The 21,510-nt window shown below is 33.1% G+C and overlaps 1 protein-coding gene across 1 annotated transcript in view; it reads right to left on the reverse strand.

Annotated features, from left to right (window-relative positions):
* Window positions 1-21,510, reverse strand: part of LOC145664019 (uncharacterized) — a 223,370-nt gene that overhangs the window by 18,000 nt on the left and 183,860 nt on the right. The window contains exons 9-12 of the mRNA XM_081730310.1: window positions 21,005-21,179; window positions 13,977-16,099; window positions 6,128-6,318; window positions 938-1,144 (exon numbers count right to left, since the gene is read on the reverse strand). Of these exons, the coding sequence (XP_081586436.1) occupies window positions 938-1,144; window positions 6,128-6,318; window positions 13,977-16,099; window positions 21,005-21,179 (2,696 nt within the window). The remainder of the gene's footprint in view (window positions 1-937; window positions 1,145-6,127; window positions 6,319-13,976; window positions 16,100-21,004; window positions 21,180-21,510) is intronic.

Here is a 21,510-nt window from a genome sequence, read left to right on the forward strand (position 1 = left end):
GAACAATATAAGAACAAATGAATATTAATGTTTATCATTGTTATAGAATATGATAGAATCAATAGACGTTGAAGAAAGAATAAAAATACAAAAAATCATAATTTAATAATGTATAATCATTCATTTTAACTTATAACAAATCAAAGGGTAATAGAAGATTTTAGCTTAATAAGGCTGCCTCATAGTAATAGATAAAAAACCCACGGCTGGGCCTAAGATCAAGATCAAAAATTTATAGATACCTTGATTTATGAAATCTAATTAGTGTATCAAAGAAAGCTACAAGTCCTAATAAGTAGATTAAATTACTAATGAAATTTCGTCTTTCTTCCTTTGTACAGTGTATTTTATGTAAGTTTCGAAGAATATAACGCAGTTAAATTAAAAAGACTAAGTCAATTAGATTTCAAGACCAAACTAAAGTTATTTGAAAAATAGCCTTTCTCAACTATCTAGAAACGCCTACCAAACAATACTTCCTGGCGCTATAGAATATATATCTATGGTCTAATATATGGTGTAAGTTTAACTGGACTTGCATTATTTGAACATTAGCTCCCAACGCTTCAGTGTTTCGTCTTTCTAAACAGGAGTTTGCTAATTCTTAACCCAAGTATATCTTCAAATGCCACATGAGGCTAAGTTACCACTGAAAGTTCTGTGCCCTAAACAGAATTGAAGCAGGAGCTCTATCGTTCAGCTACACGATAGCAGAACGCTATCTAACACATATTTACATTACCTGTGAGAGAAGATATTCTAAAAAATGAGCAAGTAAAACAAAAATAAATTTATTGCTAAATTATTTGTCTTATGCTGTATGAAGAGAGCTTTAAAACGAAACCAGAATGTGTATGGTTTGTTAAAAACATCGAAACTTCGCTTATCTCAAATATAATATGTTAGACATCAGTTGTTTCCAGAAACCTCTACTTACTGTAAGCAGCGCAAGGAATCCCTGTGTACGCATGCGCAGCGTGGTAACATCGATGTGTGCCATGAGTACAGAGAATGGGATTATCGGGAACGTTTTCGAAAGGAGATCTTGTTTTACGAAGCGTTGATGTTAATTTATCGAGATCATCTGACGGCTTCAAACGAGGAACTACTTTAGAATCTGAAGTTTGTAGAAGATGTAGCTGATCTGCAATGATTAAGAACAAAAATAACATTCAGTAGAAATAAACATTATTTTAACTGTCCAATGCATTGTTTTTCATTATTTACTTAAAATGTAAAATATTCATATGAAAATATAATTTCCAAGGAGAATAAATTAAAAAAAAATATATATATATATATAAACTTCAAATTGTGGATAAAAGGGAATAAATGGGCTTTAAAGCATAATTACGAAGACCAAACATGCCAGTTTATGTGTCACACTTTCCTGGAATGCTATACAAATTTGCCTAAGAAATTTGTTATGTTGGTTGTAGAAATGCAAGTGACAGAATGATAAACCTTATAATAAATGCAAATCAACTGCGTCATGTTAATTCCTAGTAGTAAACTAGGAATTAGTTAATTCATGCTAATAGATGTCGCGTTATCACTTACCTTCCTGACGCTAATAGATGTCGCTACTTCAGGATTGTTGTATATAATGAAGTCTTTGGATAATTACATAAAAATATGGTATGAAGTTTAGGGATTAATGGAAAAATTACTACTACTACTACTACTACTACTACTACTACTACTACTACTACTACTACTACTACTACTACTACTACTACTACTACTAATAATAATAATAATAATAATAATAATAATAATAATAATAATAATAATAATAATAATAATAATAATAATAATAATAATAATAATAATAATAAGAAGAAGAAGAAGAAGAAGAAGAAGAAGAAGAAGAAACAAATAAAGTAAATTTGTTAAAAGTAAACAATTACAGCTTGTAATTAAACACATTTTAGCCTATAGTCTACAGCAGGTGCAGGCTTGGGCCTAACACTACTATATGTAACTATAGATTAAATTAGGTAGCAATGACACAAACGCTGTTCCTTAGTGAGGGACACAGTTTCCACAGGATTTTTCCTCTTCTGTGGGTATGATGCCGTAGAATTTCAATCAATTTTGTATGTTTTATGATGGACATATTTATCTTTTTAGTATCAATGATCAAAATAGCAATGCAGTAATCATGAATGAATATTTTAAAAGTTAGATGAAGAAATTGTCTGTTCCCAGTGGTGACATGTTGCATCGCTAAGGCCCTGACTAGACACCAGATCAATAAAGCAGTCGAAATTACATTGATGCAACTCCGTGCATGCTACTAAATTATTGATGAAGGTTACTAAACTATTGAATAAGAATACTGTTGTAAATTCTGTTCGGGAATGACGGCCTTTTATTATACAACACACCGTTTCTGCGCTTCATCATAGAATAAATAAACTAAAATTTAATGGTTCTTCAATTTCTTTCTGTTTTATTTTTGTTTTCTAGTTTCATTATTATTCATTTTAAGACTTTTCCATTAAACATATTATTAGCAACGCTGCAGCTAAGAAGACGAAAATGCTTTATCAAGAGTATATGTCGTGGATTACTAATGTCTATATACGCTATAATATATGTATCTTTTGCAAATCTCATAAAAATAAAATTTACTCTAGGATTGGCGCTTCATTTAAAATAACATACACATAATATAAAACAGGTTAATATAATAGGTTCAACAAAAACAAAGAAACAACAGGAAATTAAAGAATCATTCTTTATTCATAAATATAAATCTGCTCTAAATCTGGATACTGGCAATATTGATAGAGTTTGGTTACCTTCCTTTGGTGCATATTTTGAATTTGACAATAGTGACGTAACATAGACACCACGCTTCCCTTTGAATCAGTTCACTCTTTTTAAGCTAGCTCTGCTTGTGACATTTCAGGATCTATTCTTTACGTTACATTTATTTAGTGGCATGTATTCCTTATTTTACACTTTTTATCTTCTATCCGTTTTATCCTTGTTATTTTGTCACTGAAGACGAAACTAGCTTGTCGTTCCGAAACGTATGGAAAATATTTAGGCTTCCTAAGAGAGGATTCATTAGTAAATAGCCAATTTTTTGTTAATTAGAATCATCCTCTCATCGCCCACATAATTTTAATTTTAATTTTAATTTTAAACTTTACTCTGTTTAGTTTGTGTACCTTGCGTATTAGGAGTAAAACAGTACATTGATCATAATTTGCAAATATTTATAGCTTGTCTATAAATGTGGTAATGAACAGTGTGAAACCAAGTTTTGCAAATATTTGTTTAATACTGATAGTGTAATTTTTCAGTTGGTATGTACGTATGTCTGAGACAATAATGTGCAGCGTCTATATAATATCTTAACACCATTCACAAAAGTGAAAAGAATACTTCGGCTTGCTTCCACGAATCCACAGAAAATACATACATATTTATGTTGTACTGTACATATTTATTGCGTTCAAGTACCAAATACATGTGCAAATTGTACATTGTTATAAAACACGTTACATTGATTAAATATACTTTTTGGCATGTTGTCTATCGTATAACACTACCAAATATATATGTAGTTAATGTTAATGTTTTGATTTAGTTTATGATTTATTGTGAGTGAACAGTGTTACGGACGCAGCAAAAGGAGAAAAAATCCCACATGTTCCAAGTTTCCATGCAGGAACATGTATGTATATTGCATTTTGTTTAATTCGTATAATATGAATATCTATATTTCTTGGTTTTGTTTTATATAATTATATATTTTAATATATTAATCGACGATATATCGCTATTTAGAGTTTTTATCCACAGTTTTAAGTTTATTTTATTTATTCTTTTGTCATTCAATATGAAAAAACTACAGAATGTGTACTTAATGATATTCATCTTCTTACCCCCCCCCCCCCCAAAAAAAAAGGAAAGGAAAATTGAAAAAAGAAAGATACAAAGAAATAATAGAAAAGAAAAGCTTTAAAACAAGGTAGAGTTTTTTCAATTTATAAATAAATTAGTGAGTTGTTCAGTAAGTATCTAATGTCCGACAAAACACACACAATGTTCGACAGAAATGTGTGTGTGCTTCATAAGTATTCAGAACAATATGTTATATAAATTGGGGAGAACGCGTCTTTATTATTGACCCATTTCCACCGCAAGCAATAGAGACGATTGGAAATTACTAGGAAAAAAAAAAAAAAAAAAACAGTAGACCACATTTGACAAAACTTTTTTTTTTTTTTTTTTTGTTACGAAAGTTACCATAGAATTTATATTTAAATCTTCGTGATGGGGTGAGGATTGAGTGAGTCCTGATATTTGATTGACTTCGATTGCAAGACCGTATATGTGGAAAACTGACTGACTTCGATTTTGTAGAAAACTCAAAAAGACACATCATATTATGTTAAAATCGAATAATATTTATGAAAGCTATCATAGAACATAGTTGTAAAACCTGGGGGAAAGGGGGAAGGTTTCACTCTCGTTCTCGACTTTAAATCCAAGGAGTGGGAATTACGTAATTCAAAACATTCCTTCTTATCCTTTGCTTACAAGACAAAAGGAGTTTTCTGTTCAAATTTCACGTTTTTATATAGAGTAGTACGACCTGGGCATTGATAAGTGAGCCACTGTACTCTTTTATATAATAGTATAGATATGTCTTGACGGAAATTACTACCTTGGCATTGACTATGGAAGAAGGAAATAATAGCTCATTTATGTATTATTAGTATCCATAATAACATTTTGCTATTATTTTTTTTTTTTCCGTCAGCTTTTAAAAGTTACTGAATGTGAATCGCATTTTTATATATGTGGAAAACTATAAAAATAGTGCAAAATTTCACACTTTCTCTTCCGTAAACGCTATGCTTTTACTGAAATTTCACGAAAAGCTAGCCTTAGTCAGCTTCGTCTAGCTTTGAATTTGAGAACTGCACTCAACAGTTTCTTCTGTTGGAAAAGATGCCGAAGTAGAGTGGCCTAAAAATTTCAGCTAAAAACGGGACAGGTTCCTGATTTTTAAAATTTATAAGGAATGAGAAACAGGTCAGTGTGTAAATTAGTTCATAAACAAACAAGCCAGTGCTAAATCCTCTGCTACCTTTGGAGGAGTGCTGCGAACTATAGCTTATGTTTAATGTATGGAATTTCAATTCAATTCTTGCCTCTTTGTTATTATTAATTATTAATACCTTTACAAGGACTAAAGGTAGTGGGTTTGTTGTTTACTCCTTAAACTTGCATAAAACAGTACAAATACTATTTTTTCCATCTACTAACGGGACGGCCGGGACACGCCCATAAAACGGAACTTTCCCGGTCGAAACGGGACGTATGGTCGGTCTATGCCGAAGTGATCGTGTTTCCAATTCTCTTGCGATAAAGAACAAGCTACGGAAGAATAGCGTTCAGTGTTCTTGGAGGGCTTAAACTTGAAAAGCTACTATTGCTTGTCTCATGTTTATACGGAACACTACAAAATAAGTCGTACACTAATAAAATACAATGTATTAGTAACCAGGAGCTTTCTTTGAGTTTGACCCAGGGGTAAAAGTGAAGGGGAACGCGAGGTGACGTCGTTCCCCCACCTCGAAAAAATATGTACGGCGTCCCTCCAGTTTCTAAAAAATTACAATGAGCAAAGATAGGCAGGGGGAACGCTACTACTCATGCCACTACCTAACGTCCCCTATCCTTTTCAGATCCACTTTTACCCCTGGTTTGACCTATAAATATTTGGATAGTCTTAGTCTTACAGTCTTAATGGTACAGTACCTTACATTTAATCCGTTTATAATTGTCTTACACGAGTATAATTAGTCATAATCTTAATTTTTAGTACTGCAGAATTGCTAAAATTATTTTATTTCTTATAGTAATTATTTTAATTATAGTCTTACAGTTAAATATGGATTATCAAAATTTCTATGTATTTTTTTTTTCGTTTGAGGTCAGGTTTTATTATTATTATTGAGTTCCGGTTTTGTCATATTTGTATAAAAAAAAACATTAATTTCTAAATAAAAACTAATGTTGATGATAATGCTAATAAAATCTTTGTATACAATTGTTAGTTTGAAACTAAATTTGGATACTTATAAAACCAAACACTTACCATAGAGGTATTTTTCAAAAGTACGAAAAGTATATGGTCCATCATACTGACGTAAGCCGACGATTAACCCTGCTTTCCTATATTCATCCACCAGTCGTTTTACAAGCATATTTTCGTTTGCTCGACCTGCTCGTATCTGAAGTCGCTTTAGTTCTAACAATTCTTGGAAGATACGTCGCTCAAGTTGGTATCTGGAAAGAAAAGTTGTACCGCTACATAGGTAAACATGTTGCAGGAACAAATATGACATGTTTAGTTATTTAAACTTCATTAAATCTTGTCATGATAACGATGTGTACCTATGGTTAATATAGAACTAACCATATCTCGAAATACTCTTTCGCATCTTCCATAGTATGTCTTAATATCACTTCCTATGATCTGTATCTAGAATACTAAATTTAGGAAGATTGTAAAATTGCGAATATCTATATATTAAAATGCTAGGTTTATATATTTGTGGTCAAGAAAAGTTTTTATGTTTGTGGACGTTTATACGTTTGTGGCCAATTGTTTTGTCAATGATATCTCGGAAATCACGAGCTCTAGAAAGATGCCGTTTTCACTGATCGATTGCAATTTTGTGTAAATGGTTCAGTTTTTTCAATTCTTTTAATTGAATATTTTTTTTATTTGGTCTAGGAATTAATTCGTGCGGGTGGACAAGAGATGGCGCAACGAACGGAGCGTCCCACAGTTCCGTGTATCCACACATGTGTTGCAAACCCCTGTCATCGCGTATCGTTCGTAGTATAGGGCAGTGGATTAAAGCGTCAACAACACCAGTTTGTAGTTAAGTGAACATGGCGCAATTTGTGCCTGATAAAGTGTTTTTGCGGGGTGTCCTGCTGCATTACTTTAACATGCAGAAAAGTGCGACTGAAAGTCATCGTATTTTGGTGGAAGTGTATGGTGACCATGCTCTAGCTGAGCGAACGTGTCAGAAGTGGTTTGCACGGTTTAGAAGTGGTGATTTCGGCTTGGCAGACCAAGAGCGAGCTGGACAGCCAAAAAAATTTCAAGACGAAGAATTGACAGCATTGCTCGAGCAGGATTCGTGTCAAACGCAGGAACAACTTGCAGCAGCATTAGGCGTTGATCAAACAACAGTCTCCATACGCTTGAAAGCCATGGGAATGATTCAAAAGATGTCACATTGGGTTCCACATGAATTGAAATACAGAGACGTTGAAAGACGAAAAACCATTTGCGAATTGCTGCTTCAACGACAGAGCAGAAAGGGGTTTCTGCATCGAATTATTACGGGTGATGAGAAGTGGATCCATTACGAGAACCCTAAACAAAAAAAGGCCTGGGTGAAACCAGGTGAACCAGGTCCATCACAACCAAAACGAGATATTCACTGTGCAAAGGTTATGCTGTGCATATGGTGGGATATGAAAGGTGTGGTGTACTATGAGCTGCTGCAACCGGGTGAAACTATGAATGGAGAACGTTATCGACGACAATTAATGCGTTTGAAGCAAGCTCTGGCCAGAACACGACCAGAATGGGAGAACAGACATGATAAACTTATTGTTCAACATGATAACGCTCGCCCACATGTCGCAAAACCGGTCAAAACCTATTTAGAAAATGTCGGATGGGAAGTTTTACCCCACCCGCCGTATTCACCAGACGTTGCTCCTTCGGACTACTACTTGTTCGATTGCATGAACAACGATTTGATTGGACAGCGGTTTACTTCTTCAGAAGATATCGAAACATGGGTCTCTGACTGGATCGCTTCCAAGGATGAGGACTTCTTTCGCCACGAAATCCGTACATTGCCTGACAGATGGGCGAAAGTGGTGGCTAGCGATGGACAATATTTTTCTTAAGGTATTTATGTATTTTGTGTTTGTACTACAGCTTCAATGTGTGCGTACCAACCGCACGAATTAATTCCTAGACCAAATATAAAAAAAGTCCGTTATTTCTTTATTACATTTTAGGGGTACACTGGAAATATTGAATTTTTAGAAAGTAAAGCCTCATATCCTAGAAGTTATACATTCCAGCATTACATATTTGTATACGAGGTTAGTATATCTCTCCGGCGTTTGTTTCATGGCCAAATATAATGAAAAACTAAGGATAACTATTTCTTCAGTCTAAGATGAATCTTTATTGTTTTGACTGTTTTTCCCAATGAACACCATATATCACTGACATTATAATTAGTTATGCTTGTAACGTATTTACTTATTACATACTGCATGTAAGAAGAAATAAAACACTGATCACGTGAACTAGAAACACCAACCGGAAGAGGCTCAAATCTTGCAAACGGTGCGAGATATTGAAAAAATAATCGAAAAAATCTTCCCTTTATGATACTTCTTGCCGATTTTTATCAAGATGTTCTTCACTTGTGTCTGTAAAGGGACATGTACAGATGTTGTGAGGAATACCAAGAAGATTCTTGCTCATATGTGAATGATACGCTGGGTAGAGAGCGCAGATTCAGCTAGTGTATTTTAAAAATACGAGAAAGAAAGAGATATAAAAGGTGACATAACCTATCTTCGAAGATGTCAATTTTCCAGTGTTCATCCTCTAACACTAGATATTGGAATGGAAGGTGACATGTTGTCTTTTATCCTTTTTTAAAATTATTTTTTCCGTTTTTATTTTAGCCTAAGTTGGTAACCTTGACAAAGATCGCAGCAAATAATTAAAATTTTATAAATTTTAAAGAAATTGCAAATAGAATTTTTCCTGAACTCTTTTCAAAAAGTTCTTATTTTCCAAGTGTCTTACAAGATTGATATAATAAGCTAGAGAATTATTTTCTTTGATATTGCTCGAGATAACGAAGAACATCAAAAGTTAATTCAAATCTTAGTAATGTAACTATTATTTCTGGTCACATTGAAAAGATATGGTAATAATCATACTTGTTTCTTTAACAAGTTACTACTTTTGGTATCAAGGGTTCTAGATGAATTTTTATTTTAGCAAAGACTTATCATCTATTTCACCGTTCAAGATTACAATGTTACTTGCACTATTTTCAAAGCATTTCGGACCCCTTTCGCTCGTATCAACAAAGAGATATAGAAAGAAGTGATACTCGTATATAAGTTTTTATAGGGAAGAATAAGCTAAATATTATCTTGGTTCCAAATGTAAAATTCATTAGAAACATATTAAAAACTCCATGAGAGCCGCGTCAGTAAAAAATACATTTACGTGAGCTCGTTGCTATCATATGCGTATCCAAAGTTGCCAGTTGTATGTAACTTTATATACTGTTTATATTTTTCAAGTAATACCAGAATTGTCTTTCAACTTTTGACCACTACCCTAAGACCAAATTAATCCTAGATTTTTGTTTATATATATATATATATATATATATATATATATATATATATGGAAATCAATAATTTTCCACTCTGTGGTAAAAAAAAAAGTGGAAAATAATTTTCCACGTATATGTATTTTTTAGTACGTATGCAATATTCCTTAGCTATTAAAACTAATGAGCAAGTGGGAACAACAAGAACGAATTTTCAGCTTATGTATCACATTATCCAAAAATTAATAATTACATGACATAAATGAAATCATAGTTTTACATAAATTTAATAGTAATTTTGATCGAAGTGAGGAAAGCTCTTTTTTAATATTAAAAAATACTGAAATTAAATTTGAACTCAGGAAAGTTGGAAAAAGTTAAAACACAATCCTAGAGTTACCTGAGAAATACAGAAGGCAACCAAAATTACCAGATCTCCCTCGTGGTATTTTCATCTGTTTGCTATTAAATAGATAAATTAATTTTACTACCAAAATAATGTTTAGTTTTTCTTTTCTTTTCTTTTATCTATTCTTCGGTGTATACTCCTATTGGTACCAACTAAAGGACCTCGAAATGTACTGAAACTTAGTGCAGTTGACATTGAAGTCTTGAATGGGAATATAATAACTACGCGATATATTCTCAATAAGTAATAAATATTAAAATATCACCAACAATCATTCTTGGTAAAGTCTCTAATATGGATTTATATGAACTACTTTTCACCTGCTACTGCAACTACTACTAGGCTTGTTCATAAGAAAAGGGTGGATTATTTGTGTTAAAAAATCTGTTGTTCCTCTTCCAATAATATCTATATGAGATTACAACCGTCATAGATGCTCGGTATATGGACACAACAGGGATTATTCAAGCACAGCAGTGGTTTGTGGTACAACCCACGGGATCTGAGTGGAGAGCACCGACCTCGAGAGTGACTGGTTGTTCTGGGAAGCAGACTGGGTGGCGTGGTTGTTAACGCATCCGCACGGTATCCCGGAGAACCCGGGTTCGAGGACAGCTCCAGTCAGACACTTTTTCACTTTCTGTGCGTTATAGAATTCACATCTACAGAGGATCTGATGTGCTAAAAAAATCGGTTGTTTCCTCTTTCATTAATATCTAGATGGCTGAAAGTTTTTGTAAGATAAGAAATTGTTATGGAAACTCATCTCCTGAGCTAATAAAAATGTATTTTTCGATATTAGTTTATGTGAAACTAATGACTTTATTTCAGAACGACCTTATTTTTAAAAGGTCTTTTCTTATTTCTTCCTTTACGAAAAAAATTACTCTTTTCCCAATAAGCATGCCTAAATATATTGCTGTAGCAGCTGAAAATTAGGTCATATAAAATTCGTCTAGATATCAATATTAATAACTTATTGGTAACAATTGTTCTCAGTGTTATATACAAACATTAATTTCTTCTTGAAATTCTGAAGCACCGCTTCCGATAAGATTACTAGATAAATATATTCTGTAAATTACCATATATGAGTAAATTGTGTTTAGTAATGTACTTCATATTTTGAGCCAATATTTGAATATATACCTGATTTTAAAATTTAAACTTAGAAAGAAATCAACATCATCTCTTTATGCGAGAAATATCTTTTCTTTCTTGTATACATCTTGTGTTTGATATCTCAAGAGTTCAATGTATCTTGCCTACGTTTTAATGGAAATGCCATGAACATTTTAAAACAGTAATGAAGAAGAAGATTTAGATAACTATCTAATAAATAGAACAACGGAAAATAAATCACGCAGTTACTTTTACGAAAACCTTATGACTAGATACAATATTCACATTTGCTGTATTCGTCGTATGTACACTCTGAATATCAAAGAAGTAAAATCACATAATGGACAAAGTATTTTCCGAGTCTACAACTGAAGTCGGGAATTATCTCCTCAGATTTCAAAAACTCAAAATATAAGTTATGCTCTTGTGAGTACTTGCCTACTACTAAACTGTGAAACCAAACTTTCTTATGTATCCACACACAGTATAAATGATTTTTAAAAATCGTATTATACGGTTAACTGTTTGTTTAAATGTCTTATACTTCATGTATGCTCTGTTTACTTGTGATTGACTGGTTGGTCATTTTTTTTAAAGGAAGTTTTAAGGGAGTTATAACTATAATTTGTACACTTCCTAAATTCTAAATTAACTGGCAGAATAGCTTGTAGCTGAACTTTGCTCGCTAATAAAGAAATTTCATTGAATTCATGATGTTACACTAGAAGAGATGTAGATAGCTGGAAGAAGTATAACAGTAGTTTATCTTATCATCTACTGTAGCATTCTGCTAAGTTCTCTGACTCAGTAGGCAGTTAGAAGTAACTAAATCAGACGGTGGAACTCAACAGCAAATGCGAGGCCCTGTTCTCATCTCAATATTGTAGGAAGTTTGGATGAATGATTGGTCTTGGATTTTTCTTCAGTCTTCTGCCTTAGTTGTGCCTCTGTATCAGAGGAAACAAGACGAGGTAGCTTTAACATTGCAGTCAATCTTGAACAAGAGCGACAGGTACCATCATAATCTAAGACTATGATCTTACCTGTGCCTCCACGCACATCAATACTGGAAGAGCATAAAAAGTTAGCGTGAATTTCCTTTATTCGTTCGTATAAGTCGCTTGAGTTTTATTGAAAGGCATTACGGAAGTTGAAAGTGGTATACAGTATCTATGTATATGTATTAGAATTTAGATATTCAGAAATAGAATAAAGAAAGATAATTTTGAAGCAATACATGAAATTAACACTAGAAATCTGAAGTCTTAAGAGTGTGTATGAATTTCATTACAAATGTTTCGTATTCAAATGTTGTCCTTTTCCAAATACAAACTATGCGAGATAAAAACAGCATAATATATGCAAAATATTTCTTCATATCATCCATAGACTTAAAATTCCTCTTTTCAGTGTACCAAAAATTGCTTTTCATTATGAATTTTAGATATGTTAGAAAAAAGAATTTAAAAAGTTACTTATAAATTGTGCCGGTAAATGCTTTAGGAATGTCCTAAATGTTAGACAGCCATAGGAGCCAGAAGTTAAATCAAACGAAGAAGTATCAGAAACTAACCACAATTAAAAACATGAAGTTGTTGAGACGGATCTGCAGAAGGGAGGGTCGAATTGGCTGTGGACCAAAATACATGATTGAAATATAAGTGAGCAGTATATTTACTGTGTATTCGTAAAAGGAAATATTAAGAATCATAATTTGTTCTGTTCACTAACTCGTTTTCATCACTTTCTACATAATTTCTTTTACAGTTTCAAAGTTTCGCGTATTTCGAATGGACTTCATTTAGATACTAATATAAATCACCAAACAAAAAGTTGCTCTCCTCCCCTTTTTTAAGTAAAATTAAACATTCGTAAACTAATAATAAAAATTAAGAAATTCCCTTTACTATGGTAAATGTTGATAGTAAGTATAAGTAATCAATAACAAAAAAAAAAGCAAATAAATAATAATATGATCTCATTTTAATAACTTAATAACGATTTTGTCCTAAATTTTATTATTGCAGTTCTGCTATTGTAGATAGCTTATTGCAGTTACAGGTCCTACAATTTATTATTGAGAAAAAAATACGAGCTCATTGTAACACTATTTGTAAAATATGAGCCCACTGTGTGTACCAGAAGGCAAGATTGGATGGGTTTGGTTAATTTATTTCGTTAAAAGGGTGTCGCTACTAGAAACTATGGGATCTACACTGAGCAGACACTATCAAAATATGATGCGCGTTCGGAAAGTAACCTCTGATTGGTCACTGTGCGTGAAGTAGTGGGGGCAGCTCTACTATGTTTGGACAGATGTGCGCGATAGATTAGTCTGCATCCAGCCGTGGTAGAGTGAAGGTTGTCTGATCACTAGTTCTACTTTTGTAGCGTCTCAAAGTATGTGGTGCAATAGAAAATCCCGCCAAATGCGAGATGTGAGCTGTTCTACGTTTTCTTACGGCGAAACAATACTGATTCGGCAGCAGCTATTCATCGGGAACTTTGTGTCGTGTATGGACCAAGTGTGATGAATGAAGAAGTTGTTCGTGAATGGGTTCGTTCATTTAAAAGTGGACGAACAAGCATTCATAACGAAGAGAGGAGTGACAGGCCATCAATGGTCACTGGTGAACTCGTTCGAAAAATTGATGGAAAAGTTTGTGAAAATCGACGTTTCACAATCTCGAAACATTCCGATGAATTTCCACAAATTTCGAGGGCTGTATTATATGACGTAGTGACACAGAGGTTAGGCTACAGGAAGTACTGTGGCTCAAGACACAGGCGGGAGATTTTTATGTGATACAATTTCTAAGCTAGTGAAGAAATATGATAAGTGTTTGAATGTTTGTGGAAACTATGTTGAAAAAAAGAGCAAAGAAGTAATTTTCAGATGTTTATAATGTTTTCTTTTTATTTACTTTGGTGTTTCTTTTTAAACCAATCGGAGTTTACTTTCCGAACGGTCCTCGTAATTAATTATTAATAAAAAAAAAGTAAATACAACTTACTTTCTCATGCTATTTTGTACAGCTTGAGTAACAGAAATGGATGCTTTTCGACGCTCCAAGATTTCCTTAGCTTTCCTAGCATCTTCTTCAAGTTCGTGTGGTTGTAAATCTCGTGTTTTTCTTACAGTTTTCTTTCCGCCTTTAGTTGTAGTCTTGAGACGTGAAGGGCTTCGTTTCTTATCTTCCTTCTCTTTTTCTTCTGTTTTCGAAGCTTCTAAACTTGAATCAATAACACCCGAATCAACTCCATTTTGACTTCGAGCTGATGATCGTCCTGAAAGTTCTAATTCTTCAGCTTCAACAAGGGCTTCTTTCGAATAGCCATTTTCGTCTAGTAATTCTAAAGCTGGAATCCCGTTACCTTTTTCATCTTTTAGAATTTCTGTGTCTTCTTTCTTTCTTTTCTTTGCAGATCTTTCTTTCTTTGCACTTGATCGTGTATCTGAAGGACTTATTATATCTTTATCATCAGCCTCAACCTGATCATCGTCTTCACCTTTTTCCAGCACGATTCCATTAGATTCTTCCTCTTCTTCGGACTGATTTAGTTTATCTTCTGCCTCTGCGATGGATATTCTGCTGCCAGCACCTTCTCTACCGTCCTCTTTGACAGAAGCTCTGCTACTTATTCGTTCTTTACTTTCTTCTCGTTTCATAGATTTTCGACTACTTACTCTCTCAACATACTCTTGCTCTTCTCTGGTAGATGTGCGACTTAAAATTTTTTCTGTTCTTTCAGTTTCTTCAATAAGTTCACTTTCCTCCCTCTGAAATTCTTCCAATTGCTTTTCATTATTTTCCAATTCACTCATATGCTTTGTATCACCTAAATTATCTGCTCCGTTTACATCTAATTCTCGTGATTCCAGAGAAGTTTTGTCTGACGATTCTAAAGTGACACTTTCGCTTTGAACATCTTGTATTTTGTCTGTGTCGGCTTCTTTTGTTTTCTGTTTCGTGTCGTCTTGTTTCTTTTGTTTTTGAGTCTTTGCACTTTTCTTTACTTTTGCACGTTTTCTTTTGTCTTCTTGATTTGTCTTCAAATCAGGACTTGTCTTTACTTTTTCGCTTTTACCACTTTTTTGCTTTATTATTTTCTTTTTCCTTAATTTTACACTTCTATCGCGTTTTATTTCTTTCCTTTGTTCCTTAGCTTCAGTCTCTCCGATTACCCAAGCTATTCCTTGTGTGCTTTCGTTCAGTAAACTTGTAACCTCCGAAGACCCAGTGTCAATGGAAATACTTGGAGAAGGCTTTTCTTCAGATGTAGCTCCTTTGTTCTGGGAACTTTGCGCTCTTTGTTCCTGTTCTTTCGTTTCATTTTCTTGACCTAAGTCACTTATAATATCTTTATCTTCTTTATTTTCGGCTACTGTTTCTTTGCTTACTTCTTCTTTTGTACTTTCTTCATTATCTTTTGTAACAATTTCTGCCTCTTCTTTACTAACGTCTTTCGGCTCTTTATCACATACAACATCCTCTTCACTATCGCGCACTGTGTCCTCAGTAGGTTGTTCTTTTTTTGTTTTTTGTCTTGAACTACTTTCGCGTTTTCTCTTAGCACTTCTTTTTCTTCTTCCCCTGCGTCGTTTTTCATGTTCATCAAATACATCGTCATAATCACTATCACTTTCTTCACTTTGGTCCTCTTTGTCTCGTCGCTTCGATCTAGTTTTGTACACTTTTTCACTATGCCTTTTTCTATCACTACCCCTTCCCTTGCATTCCGTTTCACTATCTACTACTTCTTGTTCAACTTCTGATTCACTAAATCCATCTTCACTTCTTCTAGTCCGTCTTTTAGTTCTATATTTTCCTTTTCGTCTTCTTCTTCTTCGACTAGCCACTTCTCTCTCTTCCTCTTCTTCCACAAATTCACTTTCACCACTTTCCGTCCTTACTTTTCCATCGGCACGCCATTTTCTTCTTTCCTTTCTACTTTTCGTTTCCTCCATACTTTCTTCTTCCTCTTCCTCGTCTCCAACTTTTTCTACCAAGCGTCTGCCTCTACTTTTTCTTTGCCGTCTTTCCTCAAGCCCTTCCATGGATTTCTCCAACTCCAGTTCCAATTCCTGCCTCGCAACATCTATTCGTTCAATATGTTGAATAGCGCTATCTGGATCCTGAAAACGAAAGAGTATGAAAACAACTGGATTAACTTTTAGTTATTCTGAATGAGTACAGTTTTTTTATTTTTAAAATTTTGTCTCCCACCTAAAATGACATACTCACAATCATATGTAGAATAATTTCGTATTTTCAGCTTAAAATAAATACTTAAGCAGCAAACGAAGATTCACATTTGCTTGATTTACTTTCTGAAAGAAATACTTAAGTATCAAAAGTAAATTCATAGTTTGTTTGATTTATTTTCTGAAAAAGATTTAAGCAGAAAATGAAGATTCACATTTGATTTCTGTACTTCTTAAAGAAAAACATCTAAGCCACAGAAGAAGATTCATACTTGTTTTCTTTAGTTCTTGCAAGAAATACTTAGGCAGCAAAACAAGATTCACATTTGTCTCATTTACTTCCTAAAAGAAATATTTTAGCAGCGAAAAAGAAGACTAACATTTGTTAAATTTATATCCTTAGAATCGATTAACGTTATAGAAGTACGGGGAAAAAAGTAGAATTTTATCCTTATAACAATTATTATTATTATTATTATTATTATTATTATTATTATTATTATTATTATTATTATTATTATTATTATTATTATTATTATTATTATTATATTAAAATATAGAATTATAATTTCGAATATATTATGTAAAGGCTAAAATATTATTTCAACAGAAAACATATTTTAATCCTTATGCTTCTAACGAACTGTGACAATTACCTATCTTGGAATGGACTTTATTTAAGAATTTATAATGTAACAGGTCATTCAATAAGTCCGTAGGATAAGTAAGAAAAAAACAAAATTTTGACAAAACTCGATTTCATTATTCAACATAGTTGCCTTCGAGAGCGATACAACGAGTATAGCGATTTTCCAACTTTTCGATACCACTTTTATAGTACGATTTCTCTTTCTCGTCAAAATAGGCCTCAGTTTCAGCGATGACTTCATCATTGGACTTAAATTTCTTTCCAGCAAGCATTCTCTTGAGATCTGAAAACAGAAAAAAGTCGCTGGGGTCTAAATCTGGAGAATATGGTGGGTGGGTAAGCAATTCGAAGCCCAAGTCATTCAATTTTGCCATCGTTTTCATCGATCTGTGACACGGTGCATTGTCTTGGTGAAACAACACCTTTTTCTTTTGCAAATGTGGCCGTTTCTTTGCGATTTTAGCCTTCAATCGATCCAAAAGTGCACAGTCGCTGTTGATGGTGGTTCCTTTTTGGAGATAGTCGATGAATATTATTCCGTTCGCATCCCAAAATACAGATGCCATCACCTTACTGGCCGACTGTTGCGTCTTTGCTCGCTTTGGATTCGGTTCGTCGACTGCTGTCCACTCAGCTGACTGTCTTTTGGATTCTGGTGTGTAATAGTGAAGCCATGTTTCATCCATTGTCACATTTCGACGATAGAATTCATTTTAATTGCGGTTTAACAGCGCCAAACACTCCTCTGAAGCATCGATTTGTTGTTGTTTTTGGTCGACTGTGAGCTCACGTGCCACCCACTTTGCACAGAACTTTCGCATACCCAAATGTTCGTGTAAAATGGTAAAAACACTACCATCTGATATCTTTACAATGTCAGCTAACTCGCGCACCTTCAATTTGCGATTGTTCATAACCAATTTGTGGACTTTTTTGATGTTTTCTGGAATAACAGCCTCATTTGGGCGTCCACTACGCTCTGCATCATTTGTGCTGGTACGACCACGTTTAAATTCAGCAATCCACTTCTCTACCATTTGTCTCGATGGAGCAGAGTTTGGATAATGTTTATCAAGCCATTGTTTGGTTTCCACTGTAGTTTTTTTCATCAAAAAGCAATGCTTTATTAACACTCGAAATTTTGTCCATTGCTTTTGCACTAACACAAGTTGCTTCACACAAAAAGCTACAACTCATGAATCAATAGTCAGATTGCTGTCAGATTGCTACACGTATTGTTTGAAGGTTAGAACTAAATAAAAATCATATGGAAAAAAGTCTAGTAACGCCATCTCTGTGTCATCCTACGGACTTATTGAATGGACTGTTAACTTAGTATGTATTTTATTTTTATTTTTCACTTCTCTATTTTTTAGGACTTAACGTAGACTACATTGTTAGAATTGACCTTTTTATTCTTCCATTTTAAAGCTAATTAGTATATTTTATTTATTTATTTTTATTTCTCTTTCCCTCTTCCCCTTTTTCTACCTTACAGTATTACAACAATAACATTGAGCTGTTTGACAAAATGCTGATTTTTGCTTTCAGCACGTTAATAAAGTGTATTATTGTTGTTATTACTTTGTATTACATTCTTATATTGATCAGTTTCAATATTTTAAAGGGAGAATGGTAGCTCAGTGATAATGTGCTCATATCTGGTGCGAGAGATCCCTGGTTCGATCTCACGTAATGTAAGTTTAAGGTGGATTACATCGACTCCATGGCTTTTCTCGGCGTTGTCCACTCTCCTCCCATATTCTAATTACATCACTTCCTTTATGATTATTCACTTAGAATTTTCATTCATAGCTGTTATCCTACAGCGGAACAGTAAATTGAAGATCTCATATTTTTTCATTTCAACAGTTTTCATGTAACCAGATTAACGAAGTCATTGTGTTACAGAGTGGCTAAATAGATAGATTTTAATAAATTATTTTCTGCAGTGTAACTCGTATCTTTTAAAATAAAGTACACATATATTTTAGTCGATTATGCTTTATGACTGATAGTATACGTAGAATGCAACACTGATAGTATACGTAGCATTCGTCAGCATGTACTAGCAACATTGATAATAAACAGTTGACAAACGAGGCGTGGCACAATCGATAGGAGTTTGGCATACTATAAGTTTAAATTAATAATAAACATTATTAAAATTAATAATTAATAATAATAACATAAGGAACACCATAATTTGGTAATTATATGCGTTTGATTGTAAATGTTAACAATAACAAAAAGTGAAAGGAGATAAAATTGCCAAAAGAATTATCGTTCTGGAAATACAGATCTTTCACTTTCACATTCAGAATAAAGGTGAGAAATTTTATTCGTTTGCAACTGGCCTAAGACAATTGGTAAACAATTTACAAATTTTCAAAACAAGCAGATAGAGTCATAAGAGATAGAATAGTTATTGAAGTAAGTGATAAAAATTACAAGAAAGAATATTTCAAGACCATTTGATACATAGAATTGATCTAGTACTCGAAATTAAGAATTTATCTAATATTTCTCACAAAATTAAGTGGGATTAGATTAGAATTGTTCATTTACTCTACAACAGACAGATCTCTACTAAAAATTAATTTATGTGTTTCTACTTGTTTAACTGATTGACATAATTAAATTAGTAAATGTTATCAGAAAATTACTAAATAAGGTTTAAAAATTAAGGGAAGTAACACAGAACTGAATTTCACGAAAAGAAATTGATAGAATGTCCGGATTTGAAGTTGGTGGCAATATCTGCAAAATACAACATGAAAATATCAACAAAAGCGGAAATAAAAACAACATACCTAGTCCCAGGTCTTGAAAATATAAATCATTGTTTACATTAATACTTTATATATATATATATATATATATATATATATATATATATATATATATATATATATATATATACACTTGTGTTTATATTTGAATATACCTTTTTAAACACGATCATCCAAATGGGATTCCTGGTGAACAAACACCGTGTGTGCGTGCTTTTTTTGTTTTTTTTTTTTTCTTGAGGTAGATCATTCCCATTTCCTGCTTCAAATCAGAACGATCACTTTAACAATATTATAGCACAAAAACCAAGAAATGAACTGTGTATTCGCTTTTGTTCTTTCCACCCTGTAAAGTAATGTAGAAAACCATTCATGCATCATACTTTATCTCTCGAGAACTCCTTCAAACAATGTCCGGTTTACCCCGGACATGTATTCCTTTTTAAGTTAAAATTTCTGTCCGGGCGGAATATTAAAATTTGGTAAAAAGGTTAAGGTTTTCCTATCGGGTACTGTAGTAGACTATAATAGATCAATGACTTTTAGATTTATTTATTTATTTTTTACTTTTCCAGAGACATTACAGGTCACACTGAACTTTTGAAGATTGCACAGTTTCTTTTCTTCCAATTTCGTCACACAATGCTAATGTGGAACTGATTTTCCCTTTTATGCAAACTCACTAGAGCAGTGAGAGAGGAAAATTATCTTTGCCATCTGTGCGAGGTATATTACTAGTGCAATACAATTATAAACAATTCACTTATAGGGAATTTCATATTTATCTCTTAAGTAATAGGCAATTATTGGACAAGATAAGATCTACAGAGAAATACGCTTGGGCCAGTCATCAGAAAAAAAAGGCGAACAAAGTAAATCTCAAAGTGACAGAGATTGAGGTAATTGTATTTGTAAAAATGAACAAGTTTCATGATTAATTCCCCTACTAATATATGATTTAACCAAAGTCTATTTACTATTAAAGACACTTTATTCTTGAAATTGTCGGCTAAAATGTCCTCTTTTTTGATCTTCAAAATATGGCAACCCTAGACTTGAATATTAAGTTTTCCTTCCGTTTTCGAGTGTTCGTTCTCCTATTTTTGATTACATATATTATGTTGCATTGACGTTTAATCATACATGAAACAACAAAGTATAATAGCAGTATTTGAAGTATGAGAGTTATAAGAAAAGAGATTCTGGATACCTTGTACACTTGACAAAATCTGATTAAAACAGGAAAAGTGTCCAGTAAATAAATACATTTTACATAGTATACAAAAGATTTCTTTAACTGAAGAGAATGAACACTCTCGATGTTTATGTACTAGGAACTTTGTCTTCCATCACTGAAATTGATTTAAATTAAGACATAGGGGAAACAAATAATACCTGTATTGTTCTGTTACTGTGCAGCTCCCCTGGTGCTTCTCCTACAGGACTACTAACTCCTGACATTGTGACTCGGGGCGACACAGCTGCAACCGATGATTCTGGTGCAGGAAAACATTCAGGTGTGGTCACTCGATCCGACGAAACACTTGTCGCTTGACTTTCCGAGACAATCCTGTAACAAAAGGTAAAAGTAAATGTGTTTATTTATTTAGCATCAACAGGGAAAAAAATCTCAATTTACCAAGGCTCTTACAATCTATTACATACATTAAAGAAACAACTACTATATTAATAAGTTATAAAAAGAATAATAAAAGTAAAAGGAGAAAGATAGTTGTAAAAAAAATGAAAATAAAAATACAAAAATGTCAAGAAACATTCTTCTCAGATACACAAATTTAGATAATAAATATCACTATAAACAACACTTAGGTCTATGCTTCAGAATATTTATAGATACACATATTTTAGTACACACGGTACACATATATAGGTTTTACAGA

Source organism: Thermobia domestica, chromosome 11, assembly GCF_964235325.1.
Source record: "Thermobia domestica chromosome 11, izTheDome1.hap1.1, whole genome shotgun sequence".
Taxonomy (NCBI): domain Eukaryota; kingdom Metazoa; phylum Arthropoda; class Insecta; order Zygentoma; family Lepismatidae; genus Thermobia; species Thermobia domestica.